Source organism: Galeopterus variegatus, unplaced genomic scaffold, assembly GCF_000696425.1.
Source record: "Galeopterus variegatus unplaced genomic scaffold, G_variegatus-3.0.2 Scaffold999, whole genome shotgun sequence".
Classification (NCBI taxonomy): domain Eukaryota; kingdom Metazoa; phylum Chordata; class Mammalia; order Dermoptera; family Cynocephalidae; genus Galeopterus; species Galeopterus variegatus.
Genome location: NW_007727110.1, coordinates 148,702 through 162,661, shown reverse-complemented (window position 1 = coordinate 162,661; position 13,960 = coordinate 148,702). Strand labels below are relative to the sequence as shown.

Genomic DNA, 13,960 nt, shown 5'->3' with positions numbered 1-13,960 from the left:
CTATTTTCCATAGAGGCTGCACCATTTTGCAGTCCCATCAACAATGTGTGAGTTCCTTTTTCTCCGCAGCCTCGCCAGCATTTATCATTCAGAGTCTTTTGGATTTTAGCCATCCTAACTGGGGTGAGATGGTATCTCAGTGTAGTTTTGATTTGCATTTCCCAGATACTGAGTGATGTTGAGCATTTTTTCATGTTTGTTGGCCATTTGTATATCTTCCTTAGAGAAATGTCTATTTAGCTCTTTTGCCCATTTTTTAATTGGATTACTTGTTTTTTTCTCATGAATAGTTTTAAAACAAATAAGGATTGGTTCTTAGAGGTCACTAACATTAAACTCATAATAAACCTGGGTGTTTCAAAAATTGTTCATACACAGAACATTTAATTTTTTTCTGATTAAAAACACATATACTCATTGTAGAAATTTTGAAAAATAAAAGAAGCCTAAATTTAAAAAACCTCAAAACCGACCTATCCACATTTCTGCCAAATAGATGGATTCACTAATATTTTACTGTAGATTTTTTCTGAACTTATAATCTATATGTGATATACTTGCATGTATGCATAGTTATATATGTTTATATTTCTAATATATATGTATATTATGTGATATATGCACATATAAATATATATCTATTTCTTATATATTCAAACATTATAGGAGTGTTTATCAAAAGGGAAAATTTTCCTGATTTCCCTGCTCCCCACCCAATCCTAATTCTTAGAGATGCTGGTTTTTTACTGTTTAATGTAAATCCTTCAGTATATGTGTGTTTGTAAACACAAACATGCTTATATTTTTTTTCTTCACCAAAAATGGGGTCACTTTCTGCCTACAGTTCTGGGCTTTATTCTTTCTCTAAGTATCCCCAGATGTCTTTCCCTGCCAGTACATGTAATCCCACCCATTTCTCTGCCTCGTGTTTCCTACTGTTTGTAGGTGCACTACAGTTTATTTAACCAAGGTTCTCCTGCTTTCTGAGGTCACTTTTTAATGTGATACCCCCTGCAGCAGTGAGCATGATTTGTGCAGTTATTCCTATGGGACATATTTGTAGAATTTCTGGGTCTAAAGGCATGCAATTTTGACATGGATTGCGAGATCACTCTCTACATTCCAGGCAGTTTGTATCCTCACCATCAGTGTGGCAGATGGCCTTGGCCTGTTTGCCTATCCTCTCACCAGTAAAGGATATCACTTTACAGTTTTTATGAATTTGGTAGGTGAAAATGATATCTCAATTTGCATTTCTCTTGTTGGAAGTGAAGTCGAGCATCTGTTCATGTGTTTATTGATCATTTCCTCCCCTCCCTTCCAGGGTCTGGAACATTACTGGCTGCTGTGGCAGGGGGAACAGAGTGTGGTGAAACTGTTTGTGATTCTGAAAAGCTGCTGCCAGAAGCAACAGGCATCTTACACACTCTCATTTCATTGCCCAAACCCAGAACTGGATCAGGTTGTGAGGAACTTGAGACTAATGTGATTTTGGAAGCCCACCTTAAGGGAAAAGATATCGTGCAATTCAAAATACAAAATCAGGTACAATAGTGAATATTTGCTAAGAATAAGGAATACACAATTACGAATTTAGAAAGCATTTTCTTTCTGTTTTTGTTTTGACCTCCACGAGATAGATCCTTCCCATTGTATTTGAACTTCGATAGGATCAGTAATTCTGAAAAAGTATACAAATCAATCTGAAGTTTAGGTGTACGCAAGAAGAATTCAGATTGCTGCTATGTTGTGCTGAGCAACATATACCATCAATATACTCTTATACTACATATGTTGATGTATTGATGAGTATGTGTAGGAGTTTGTCACTGGAACATTTGTTTCTTCAGACTGTTTCAGTGAGTTGGAGGCAATTTTGTGTACCATTATTTGGGACTGTCAGACATTTTCAGTTCAAGATTTGTCAGATAAATCAAGATGCGATCTACTACATTGGTATACACAAAACTGTACCCCCCGCCCTGGCTGGTACTTGCTGTTTGTAGTCCTGCTACAGGTTGTGCCTTACAAACCCTAGAATTCTGATAAATTGTATTTCATGTGATTCCCACCAAAAACAGGGAGAAAATGTATTTACTTATAGTTGCATACACCACCTTATTGAGTATATTCCTGATATACTCTGCATTATTCCTGACAAGGTACTACTTCCATTTAGGCGCTGATGACAATAGAATTCTCCACTTACAGTTTTATGCATTTGACAATCTGAAGAATTTTCCACAGATGAGCATTTGGCTACATATGTTTCAGACCCCATTTCTCCCCCATTATCCACATACTTCTAGTTAGTCATTGCAAGGACACATACAGCTTGTGAATTTGGAGGCCTGTTACCTTTGTTACAATGTTAGGTCAATCAGTGCATTAGATGTCAGAGCATATCTGGAAGCCATTCCTGCAGTGGGACTGCCTTCTATAACTTAACTGTATGTGGAAGTGACAGCTAAACTCTAATGTATCCCTCACTCAACTTCCAATTAGCTGAATCCCCAAAATGCCCATTGCTATTCCATCCTCACCTGGCCTAAGGAGCTGTGATAGAGAGGAAGTTGGAGTGGAGGAAGGTAGTGGTCTTAACTGATTGCGGTTAAAATAGCTTATTTTTGAAGATTTTATAAAAACATAACTATGTGAACACCTTGCTAGAGTCCCTTTCAGGACCTTGCAAGGAGCCAATGCAAGTGAGTGACTCAGAAGAATTAGTTCTATCTTCTAGAATAAATCTGCCTCTGGAAAATCTCACAGCACAAATCTTCAACCCTACCATGTGCCCGGAAGGAGAACTGGGTGTGTTGTTGGTGAAAGGTACTGTTCACACTACAGCTGCCAGAAAGGTCTTAACAGTTTACATTCCCCTCAGTGGGGCTTTATGAAAATTTAAAAAGTATTATAATAACTTAATCTGCCATTCCTCCTCCCCCTCTTTTCTGGCTTTTTGATGTTGCCAACCATAATTAGCCACAGGTGTGGAAATCTGACAACCTTTTAAGATCAATTATCACTATGAAGACATTTACTCCAGGTCAGTTGGTAGGCACTACATGGAAATGGCTCTCTCCAAGGGTACCCATGACCTCCTGATTAGCAAATACAACAACTTTTCCTTATTTACATCTTCATGAACATTTCTGTACAATTTTTACATGTGACATTTGTTCACTACAATGTTATAAGTTGAATTACTTTTGACCCTTTGGATGCCTTGAAGTTGTTGGCTTCCAGTATAACTTTGACTGACTCCTTATTTTCTTCTTATTCATTAAGAGGTAGATTTTATTTCAGCAGTTGATTGTTAGATTTCACTGTGCTGGAGGAAATTGTGACATTTTGCTATGCCAAATGTCAGGCAGAAAAAAAAAAGTGTGTTGCTTATAATGGCAGAGTATTAGAAACCATCTACCTATCAATAGGGATTGATTAAGCTATGGTATTTGTCTAGATGTGTGTATTTATGTATCTATCTATCTCTACATATGAATACTATGTAGTTGTTAAAAATAATATGTATGTTTCTATTTATGTGGAAATGCCTGTGGATATATGAGAGCACTACAAAAAATTTGTGGAAAAATAGAATAACAATAATAAAAATCTTTCCATGAACTTTTTGAAGTACGCTTATGCTATTTAGTAGAAAAAGTAGGCTAGAAAACAAGATGTGTAATACATGTTTCATGGTTTAAAAACTATATATATATAGATTATAACATTGTGTTTTTCACTTTCTTATTTTGTAGACAGCATTTTGTCATTTATAGAGCCCTTTTACATATAGTTTCATTATTTTATGGATGAGGAACTGATAGGGAGATAGTATAATGAGGCAGTCAGAACTAGAAAGACCAAAGATCGCATCTTGGCTGTTAAATCCTGGCACTGCCTCTTGTTATCTGTATGCTTCATAGGACCTCTATTTCCTAATCTGTAAGATGGGGCTCATATCTACCTCATAGGGTTGTGTTGGGAGACTAAATGATAAAGAATGAGAAATTTCTATATAGGGCTTGATTTGTAGGTAATCAGTGAGTAGTAGGCACTTATTAATATAATTGATTATAATATTAATGTTTTATAATGATTAAAGGTCCCCCCCTAATGTATTACCTATTATTGCATAACTGATTACTCCAAAACTTAGAGGCTTACAACAACAGGCTGTCACTATCTTTCAGTTTCTGTGGGTCAGAAATTCCAGAGCAGCTTTATTGTGGTTCTCTCATGGGGTTGCAGAAAAGTTGTCAGCTGAGGCTGTGTTATCTGAAGACTTGCCTGAGGCTGGAGGATCCTGTTCCAAGATGTCTCATTCACATGGTTATTTGCAGGGGGCTTTATTTCTTTGGTATTTGGACCTCTCTATAGGGCTGCTTGAGTAGCCTCATGTCATGGCAGCAGCTGATTTCCCCGAGAGTGAGTGATCTAAGAGTGAGAGAATAAGTGCTCAAGTCAAAAACCACAGTGACTTTTCTGACCTAGCCTGCGAAGTCACACACCTATGAAGTCATTTCTGCAAGATAACAAACACGTCAGCCCTATTCATTGTACATCACAAGGATGTGAATACCAGGGAGACATGGATGTTGGGAACTATCTTGGAAGCTGGCTACCATACCCAGTTAATAACTGTGAAACCGAAATTTAAATTTAGATTGTCTGGCTCTTTTTATCACCAGCATGTTGGAGTGCCCCAGGCTTAGCCCCTCATCCTCCTCTGTTCTCTCTATACTCACACCCTAGGCAGTCATGTCATCCTGTCCAGTGACTCCCAATTACATCTCCATTCCAGACCTCTTTCAGAACTCAAGACCCATATATCCAACAACCAACTCAACGTGAAGCCCGATAGGCATTTCAACCTTAGCATGTCCAAAACTGAGCTCCTGACACCTCCACCCCAAACCTGCTTCTCCCTCAGGCTTCCCCATTTCAGTTACTGTGATGGCATTATTCCAGATGCTCAGGCCAAAGTGTCCTACTTGCCTCCCCTCCCCTCTTCCTTTCACATTCAGTCATCTGCCAGCAAATCCTGTGGGCTGTGCCTTCAAAATATGCCCATAATTCAACACTTCTCATCATATGTGCTGCCACCACCCTGACTCATGCCACCATCATCCCTCACCAAGATATTGCAGAGGCCTTCTAACTCCTTTCCCGGCTTCTACCCTTGTCCACACTGTAGCCTGTCCTCCATACAGTAGCTGGTGGCCATTTAAAATCAGATTGTGCCACCCTCTAGTGTTTACAGCACACTCAGAATGAGAGCTACAGATCTCACTGCACCTCCAGACTCTGTGGATCTGGCCTCCCTTCCTGTGAGTCTCCCCAGTGCTCACCCTGCCCCAGCCCCAGAGGCTCCCTGCTGCTCCTGCCTCATGAGCACTACTCATCCCTCTGCTACCAGTGCTCTTCCTCTAGAGAGCCATCCTCTACTTCTTGCAGCACTTTCTCAAATAACACCTTCCCAGTAAGGTCTTCCAAGGCCACTTTCTAAAAGCCCCAGTTATGCTTCATTCTCCATCCCTGCTCTAATTTTTCTCCTTTGTTCTTGCTCCTGTCTCACTCTATTTTTTATTTAATTTGTTAAAACATCTCCTTCTTAGACTGTGAGCTAGTTCACTGCTGTAAAGAATGGCCTATTAGATTTGCTTATTCTTGAAGCCATTTTTATTTTAATATTTAAGAATGTACGTGTTACACAATATGGTTGAAGTTAGCATACCAGAAACATTTGTAACTCATCAGTGCAGTGTGTTATTTCTTGCCCAAGATTACTAGATCCGATTACAGGGGTGGGAAAAAAAAAAAAAAAAGGAAAGTTTAGCAGTTTTGCTTATACGAACTATTTCTTTTGTGAATTGATTGCAAGTTAGGCATGTAATTCAGATGGAGAATTAAAGTCTGTGTTCTGTAGAGAATTATAAGGAGAGTCATTAGGAAAAGCACAAAGTGTGTGTTTAAAGATCCTTATCTTCACTGGAGTGCATTGACACAAGGAGAGTCAGAGATAAAGAAAAGAGGATGTCTCTCTCCACAAAGCCCATTCCAGAGTGACAGAAGAGGCATCTGCTCTATGATAATATTGGGGGACCTGATCACACCTCTAAGCATTGGACAGATCATCTAGGCAAGAAATCAACAGAGTAACCATTATTCTTTCAGAAGGAGAGAAGAAATCTAGGGTAATTAGAGGGGGGAGGGAAAAGGGGGGATGGGGAGAGATTGGACAAGGGGCATAAAGAATAATTACAATTTGTAACTATATATATATGCTAGTAATAGTTGATTTGATCAACATTATCTCAATGTTGAACCCCCAAAATATCAATTTTGAGTCAATAAAAATTTTTTAAAAAGATCCTTGTCTTTTCTTTTATTGTCAAATAAAAATTGTATACAAAATGATGTTTTGAAATATGTATACATCATGGAGTGGCTCAATTGAGCTAATTAACATATGTATTACCTCTCATACCTATCATTTTTTTGTGGTGAGAACACAAAATCTAGTCAGTAATTTTTAAAATACAGTAAATTGTTATTAGCTATAGTCACCATGTTATACAGTAGATCTCTTGAGCTTATTCTTCCTAACTGAAATTTTGTATCCTTTGATCAACAAGACCCATATTGTTAATGTGGTGACTTACAATAGAAATGTGAAAAGACCTCGTATTTTAGGAAAATGTACTGCATAGAAGTACTGACAGTGGGAAAAGCAGCATCACCCTCCCTTTCATGTGAAGACACTGACAAGTACGTTGGGAATTGTAGGTGTGGGTTTTTTAGTGGCTCACTGAGCCCCCATAGCCAGCTGTGTGCAAGGTACTGTGCTTGGTGTCTTGGCAGTAGAGGGAAATGGACTGGCTCTATCCCCAAAAAGCTTGGGAGGCAGAGAAATGCATAACGATAAGTATAGATTGCATTCACAGATGAACCAAGCATTCCTGTGACAGGGTGGGATAAAATAACATCTGGCAGGGAGAAACAGAGTCAAGGAAGGCATGGGGAGGAGATGGTGACTATGGCATTGAATGGCGCTTTGAAAGGCATGTGTGGGACTTTAGTAAACTGAGAAGGGCCCCAGAACAACCTGTGCCTTGCGTGCTTCTCACACTTTAATCATCTGGGGATCTTGTCAAAAAGAAGATTCTGATTCTATAGGTCAAGGAGAGGATATAGAGATTCTGCATGTCTCACAAGCTCCCTGAGGATGCTGATGTCTCTGACTCTAGAGCACCTGTGAGGTGGGGGCCAGCCTGGAAGTGGCAACACAGGCTTGACCTGTGATGGTCTACGAAACACCTGATGAGCGCTCAGTAAGCAGAGCAAAGTGGAGGCCTGGAGCGCAAGACTGACCTGGCTTTAGGTGCTCAAGACCACCTGACCTTTCCTTGATCATAGGGCCATTAACTCATTCTTTGGGCCTCCTCCTCCTCCTGAAACCTACCTATAAAAGTTCACTTGGTAATTTCATTAATTCTTGTTGGACTTTGTGATCTCCAAATCTTTGGGACATATTGCTAGAATGTTACTTTGGTCCTTCAGAAAGAAATTGATTCTATTGTTGGTAGATTTTTTTTTTTTTTTTTTTTTTTTGGTGGCTGGCTGGTTCGGGGATCTAAACCATTGACCTTGGTGTTACCAGCACCAGTGCTCTTTCGGTAGATTTTTAAATGTTTTTTATAAGCTGCCAATCTGTCTTGTGATCAAGTCCAGTGATATACTTTTAAACAGCATGTAAATTAACTAGGTAGGGCTCTTGTTTTTGTAGACTTCAAATTAGGGGAAGAGGGATTATACCAATCTTTCTCTTAAAGCTACCAGGGGTCTCAGTTAACCTGTGTAACCTCAGCATGCACCACCAAGGTAGTTGCAGATGGCGTAAAATGGACACCATTAGGATTCTGCACTCTCGGTGTTTGGCATAATTGTGGTGGAGACTATAAATCAGAAACACACATAGGCAGTGTCCAGTTACTGATGACTGAGGAAGAACTAAAAGCATTGCAGAGATGCTCCTTTCTGCTTCCTCACAAGGGCCAGTGGTTTACACCCAGGGGCCCCAGCACACCAGATTGATGTCAGTATACTGTGGTGGGGTCTTAGCTATTTACATGAGGAATTCGATCCCTTCATTAAGACCCACCCCTATACCTGTTCTTAGGTAAGAATTGAAGCAGGTCATATTTCTTAGTTATACCACTATCCCCAGAGGAAAACTCTGTGGCTGTCTGTGGTGGTTGTTCAGTCTTATTTAAACACAGCAGGCACATATGTCCACAGATGTGTGCTAAATATACACATACAGGTATGTTTCCAATTTTCTTCCTAGATTTTGGCCTTGATTGCGTTCATCTGCATAGAGACCATCATGGAGTGCTCCCCATGTGAAGGCCTCTACTTCTTTGAGTTCGTAAGCTGTAGCGCCTTTGTGGTGACTGGAGTCTTGCTGATTATGTTCAGTCTCAACCTTCATATGAGGATCCCCCAGATCAACTGGAACCTGACAGTGAGTACAACTCACCACTCTCTACCATGAAAGGATCAAATGTTGCCTGGCCCCTGGGAAAAGTTGGAATCTCTCCACGTTGTGTTTGGTTCTAGTTCATTGTGATACTTAAATGTTCTATTATAACTCAACTGTGAAATTTTAAATTTCTTTACTGGGTTGAATAAAACTACAAAATAAATTGAATCTTAGGTAATGGTAAAAAACAGTATAACAAAATTATTTTGGCCTTTTTAAAGAAGTCATTTTAATATCATGATCATCTGAGAAGACTGGTAATGTTGATATTTGCAGAATGTGGGAAAGAGATTAACATGAGTATCTTTGCATAATTTTCAGACTGGTAACAAGAGCCATTTACAAAAATATTGATTCTGGAAGAATTGAAAATATGAGTGAAAATGCCAATAACTTTCAAAGCCTAGTAATATTAAAATCAAAGCAACTGGGAGGATTGGAGAGTTTGGTGGTTTGATGAGGAAGTCTTAAGTGGAAACACGTCCTCTTCTTGCCATGGTTTGGATTCTTAGCCTTGTTTGGACACCCTTGTCAATTGGCATAGGAAACTCGGGGCGGGTCAGTCCCAGACCCCCTTTCCTGGACTTTGTCACTGGTCCTTACCATGCTGAAGGAGAAAGGAATTTTAATGTTTCTTGATATTTCATTGCGAATAAATATGGGCAAGACCTCAAAGGGAATCAGTCAGGGAGACACACAAAAGTGCCTTACCCTTTTGTGCTTGTGGGTAGCTAATCTTGCCAGTGCCACAGCTGCTGAGAGGGAGGTGAGAGGAGAGTGCTGCAGATCACCTCCCCGTGCTCTGTCTCTCTTTGGCTGGCACTGGGTGTACACAGGCACCTTGAGAAAGTGTGGCCCCCATGGGGGAAGCCCGAGCTGTCACCTGACCTGGCAGAGCCACTCTCAGGATGTACCATGGGGCACGAAGAGACAAAGGTCTTTCTGACAGAATTCTCTGTGTGTTGTCCTAATGGGCACAAACTTTTAGGAGGTAAAATAAAAGGATAGCTGCTGATCTAGAAAAGCTGTCAGTTGAAAACTCAGCTGGTTTTGTCCTAGCATTGTAAGCTGAGAAAAATGGGATAATACTTTAAATTTAAGCTCTAAACCCTCAAAATACCTGGAAGCATTTTATCTAAGTTTTTCTGACAGGTTTTAATGTCTCAACTATTTTTTTGTTTGTTTTGGCGGCTAGCCGATAATGTCTCAACTTTTTTTTTTTTCTTTTTTGACAGCTGGCCTGGCCAGTAGGGAGAGCTAAACCCTTGACCTGGTGTTATGTCTCAACTATTTTTAAGATAAAGTTTGTGTTATCTATAACAAAGGCTTATAGAGTTATGTGCTAAAATGATAGTGTAGTAGACAGAAAGTTTAAGAGAACCTTACAAGCCTCCCCCAACTAAAATGCAGACACCATGAGGGCAGGGGCAAGGTTAAGGTCATTGTCGTGCTCTGTGGTGTACCAGTTGCCTGGTATTTCTAAGGAAGGTCCTCTTAACTTGTTGAGGGAGGGGCTGGGCTGGGGATTGAATGGAATCCTGAAGGAGGACCTATGTGACAAAGAAGCAGCTGTGGGAATGTTAAGCCCATAGGTTTTGAGTCATACAGACCTAGCTGAGTTCAAGTCTGAGGTGGCTCTTAAGGGCTGTCTATTAACCCCGGGCAAGTTACTTACAGCCCTATGTTAGTGAAATCTCACCACTGGTAAAGTGGCGATAATATTTCTCGCAGGTTGTTTTAAGTATAAAATGAGATAATGGGTATAAAAGGCATCTCGTAAACCCTCAAACCAGTGGGTGCTACTGCTAGTATAAGAATATCAGTCTCAGTGCTGGTAAGAGGTTATTCTGATAGGCTGTTGTTATTTATTAACCACACCATCTTCCTGTAGACTTGCACCAGGTTTGACTTTACTCTCTTAATTCTGTTTTATCAAATTATTTGATAGCTTTAAGCCGTTAAAAGACTTCATGCTTCATCTTTTTGTTTGTTTGTTTTTTGGAGGCTGGCCTCTACAGGGATCTGAGCCCTTGACCTAGGTGTCATCAGCACCACTCTCTAACCAAGTGAGCTAACTGACCAGCCCTAGATTTTTCACCAATTCATACTGGTCTTTATCCTGAGAAATACCTGTTTAGTGAGCTTTCTGAAATTCTGATTTTTCTGTTTAATCATGAAAGTGTTTACTACCACATAATTGATTGTATTGCAGTGAATCTTTTTTCACTAGAAAGTTAATATCCATCCTTTTCTTCTGGGCGATGTTGGCTAGGACCCATGTTTGGGTAGTGTTATGGTCAGTTGAGAACACCTTCCTGTTGTTTGCAATCCTTTCCAGAATTTCCACCCTTTTGGAGCAGATGAAGGTGTACGCTTATGCAACAAAAGGGTGTGTGCATTACATGGGCTTGAGGAGATGGTACCTATTGATGGCAGCTCATGTCATCTGGTCTCTGAGAGGGGAAAAAAGTCTGTTCCTCAGGGCTGATCATAGCTCATCAACTCATGACAGAAGCATTGGCCTTGGCTGTGTTGTGTTTCTCTGTCAAGGTGGTGGGAGTATTTTTGTCCCCAACAGAGCCAGCCTGATGAGTGAAATAGGGTGTGATTGGTATAGATTTAGAAAAATGAGTCATTCCAAGAGCCCAGGTTGACATAAATATGGATGAGAAACGGTAAATGAGGATGATGCAAAGTATATATTTTCAACAACCATAATTTGATACAATCTGAAAGAGTCTATTAATGTCAGGTTTTTGTTTTGTTTTCTTTTTGTGGTTGGCCAGCATGGGGATCCGAACCCTTTACTTTGGTTAATGCCAGGTTTTTGTTTTTGGATGAATCTATGGGACTTGTTCTACAATATTTGTTTTTCTCTGTTTATTAGGAGCTCACACACCTGTATATTCCACCCCTGTTTACCTTGATTGGTGTCACAAGCCTCCTCCCAAACTCATCCCTCTCTTCTTCCCTCCTCTTCCTTACCCAGATGCTAGAACTGAGCTATTGGAAGGGTGTGTCTGATCCCTACCAGCCCCCCAAAGCCTGCCAGTTGCTCCCACTCTCCTCAGCTGGCACCAGAGCCCAAGGCCTGCTCAGCCAAGCTTCCCTAAAGAGGAGGTCTGCACCTGCTTCTTTACTTCACTACCTCCTCATCTCTCTTTACTAGTCTTTTATTGTCAAATTCAGAAAAATTTGTGAAAGTAAATATATAGTTTAATGAGGAACTGTAAAGATTGTGTAGCCACAATCTGGGTCAAGAAATAGGGTATTGTCGACATCTCAAAAGCCTCCCATATGTTCTTCACAAACATAACTACCGCTCCTTCCCCTAACCCACTACCCTGACTTTGTGGTGTTCTTGCCCAACTCATCTTCAGCCCATTCCAGTCTGGCCTTTGTCTCCACTACATCATTGAAAGTCCTCTGGTCAGAATCATGGGGGCCTTCATGTTCCTGGATCCTCTACTTATTTTGGTCCTCACCCCACTCCAAGTCTTGGTGGTATCTGCTATGGAACGCTCTGTCCTTCCTGCTATACGTACTGCTTTTGGCTCCTGTGATAACCACATTCTCCTAGCTCTCTTGTTCCTTGGCTGCTTCTTTCAGTGGCCTCTGTGGCCCTGGATCCTTTCTCAGACCTCTCCCTTTCTAATAACCCAGGCTGGGTGCTGTGGTAGGTTGAGAACAGCCTGGAGTCACCCAGAGGGGCCGCTTGCTGAGCCCTGAGACCTTGGCTATGACTCACTGTGTGTTTTTTTCTGACACCAAATATGTTTCCCACACCAGGCAGTTCTGTAATTCTCTGACACTGACTGGGTGTCCAATAATTCCATCCAGTTCTGATACTCCCAAAGTTAGTGCAGACCCCACAAGTTAAGGGCTGAGTCCCATGAGACCCTCCCATTTTAGACACAAGCTGCAAATATAGTACCCAGGCACTTCTGCCTGGCTGACAGATTCAGAAATTTCCAGACCCCCCTCCTTAGGTTTGATAATTCTCTAGAACTACTCACAAAACTCAGAAAAGTGCTTTACTTACAATTACTGGTTTGTTATAAAGCATACAACTCAGGAACAGCCAAGTGGAAGAGGTGCGTAGGGTGAGGTCTGGAAGAGTCTCATATTCAGGAGGTTCTATCCTGTGGAGTCAGAATGAACCACCCTCCCAGCAAGTGGATATATTCAGCAACTTAGAAGCTCTCCAAACCCTGTAGGTTTGTTGTTTTTTTAATGAAGATTCCATTAGGTAGGCATGATTGTTTGGCTAAATCATTGGCCATTTGGTGATTCTTTTTTTTATTTTTTTTTAATTGAAACATAATTGGTTATACATATTTGTGGGGTACAGAGTTGACTATCAGTTATTATGTACAATATGCGACGATCAAATGAGGATTATTAGCATATTCATCATTAAAAAACATAATTATTCTCTATGTTCATTACCCAAATTCTCCCTAGCCCTCCTTCCCTCTTCCCCGTTACCACCTCTAGTAACCATAGTTCTGTTCTCTCATTTGGTGATATTTTTTAATGTGAATTTCTTTATTTTATTTGAGAGTAAGCTGTGTTCTGAGAGTCCTAAGCCCAAAGCCAAGAAGTTTCATGCAAAAGCAAGGCAGACATTGTAGCTGTGGTGTAAGAAATGAGGGGAGTGTAATGGGAAATAAGGTAAGAGAAAACGTGAGAGGTCCTGGTGGTGGTGGTGTTGGTTGGCTCTTTAGGACTTTGGAAGCCAATTTGATGGCTTTAGCTTTCAGTCAGTGAAATTAGGAGCCACTGTTTTTTTTCCTTTTTGTCTTTTTTTGTGACCGGCAATGGATCGCAACCCTCAGTGTCGCGCTGGTACCGGACCGGGACTGGCAACGGGATCGCAACCCTCGGTGTCGCGCCCGCACCTCACTCAGCCAGTGAGCGGCCGGTCTGTACGTGGGATCTGAACCCTCGGCGGGAGCGCCATCACGCTCCCAAGCAGTGCACTGTAGCAGTGCACCACCGGGCCGGCCCATTTTTTTAATCGCACATTTTTATGGGGTGCAGTTTGTTGTTTCATTGTATGCATATATTATATAATGATCCAATCAGAATAGTTAGCATATCTGTCAGGTTTTTTTGTGGCTGTAACATTCAATATCCTCTTTTCTGGCTGTCTTGAAATATGTAATACAATATTATTAGCTATAGTCACCCTAGAGCACCAGAATTTATTCTTCTTGCCTAACTGTAACTTTGTATCCTTTTACCAACCTCTCCATTCGCATTCCTCCATCCCCCCTCCCCTCTCCCTTCTCCAGCCTCTGGTAACCACTATTCTACTATTTCTCTTTCTTTTTTTTTTTTTTTTTTTTTTTTTTTTTTTTCCGTGTCCGGCAAAGGATCGCAACCCCCAGTGTCCCCCCCCCCCCGGAG

The 13,960-nt window shown here is 40.8% G+C and overlaps 1 protein-coding gene across 1 annotated transcript in view; it reads left to right on the top strand.

Moving 5' to 3' along the window:
- CMTM4 (CKLF-like MARVEL transmembrane domain containing 4) overlaps window positions 1–13,960 on the top strand; it is a 68,630-nt gene that overhangs the window by 43,285 nt on the left and 11,385 nt on the right. The window contains exon 2 of the mRNA XM_008574123.1: window positions 8,354–8,530. Within this exon, the coding sequence (XP_008572345.1) occupies window positions 8,354–8,530 (177 nt within the window). The remainder of the gene's footprint in view (window positions 1–8,353; window positions 8,531–13,960) is intronic.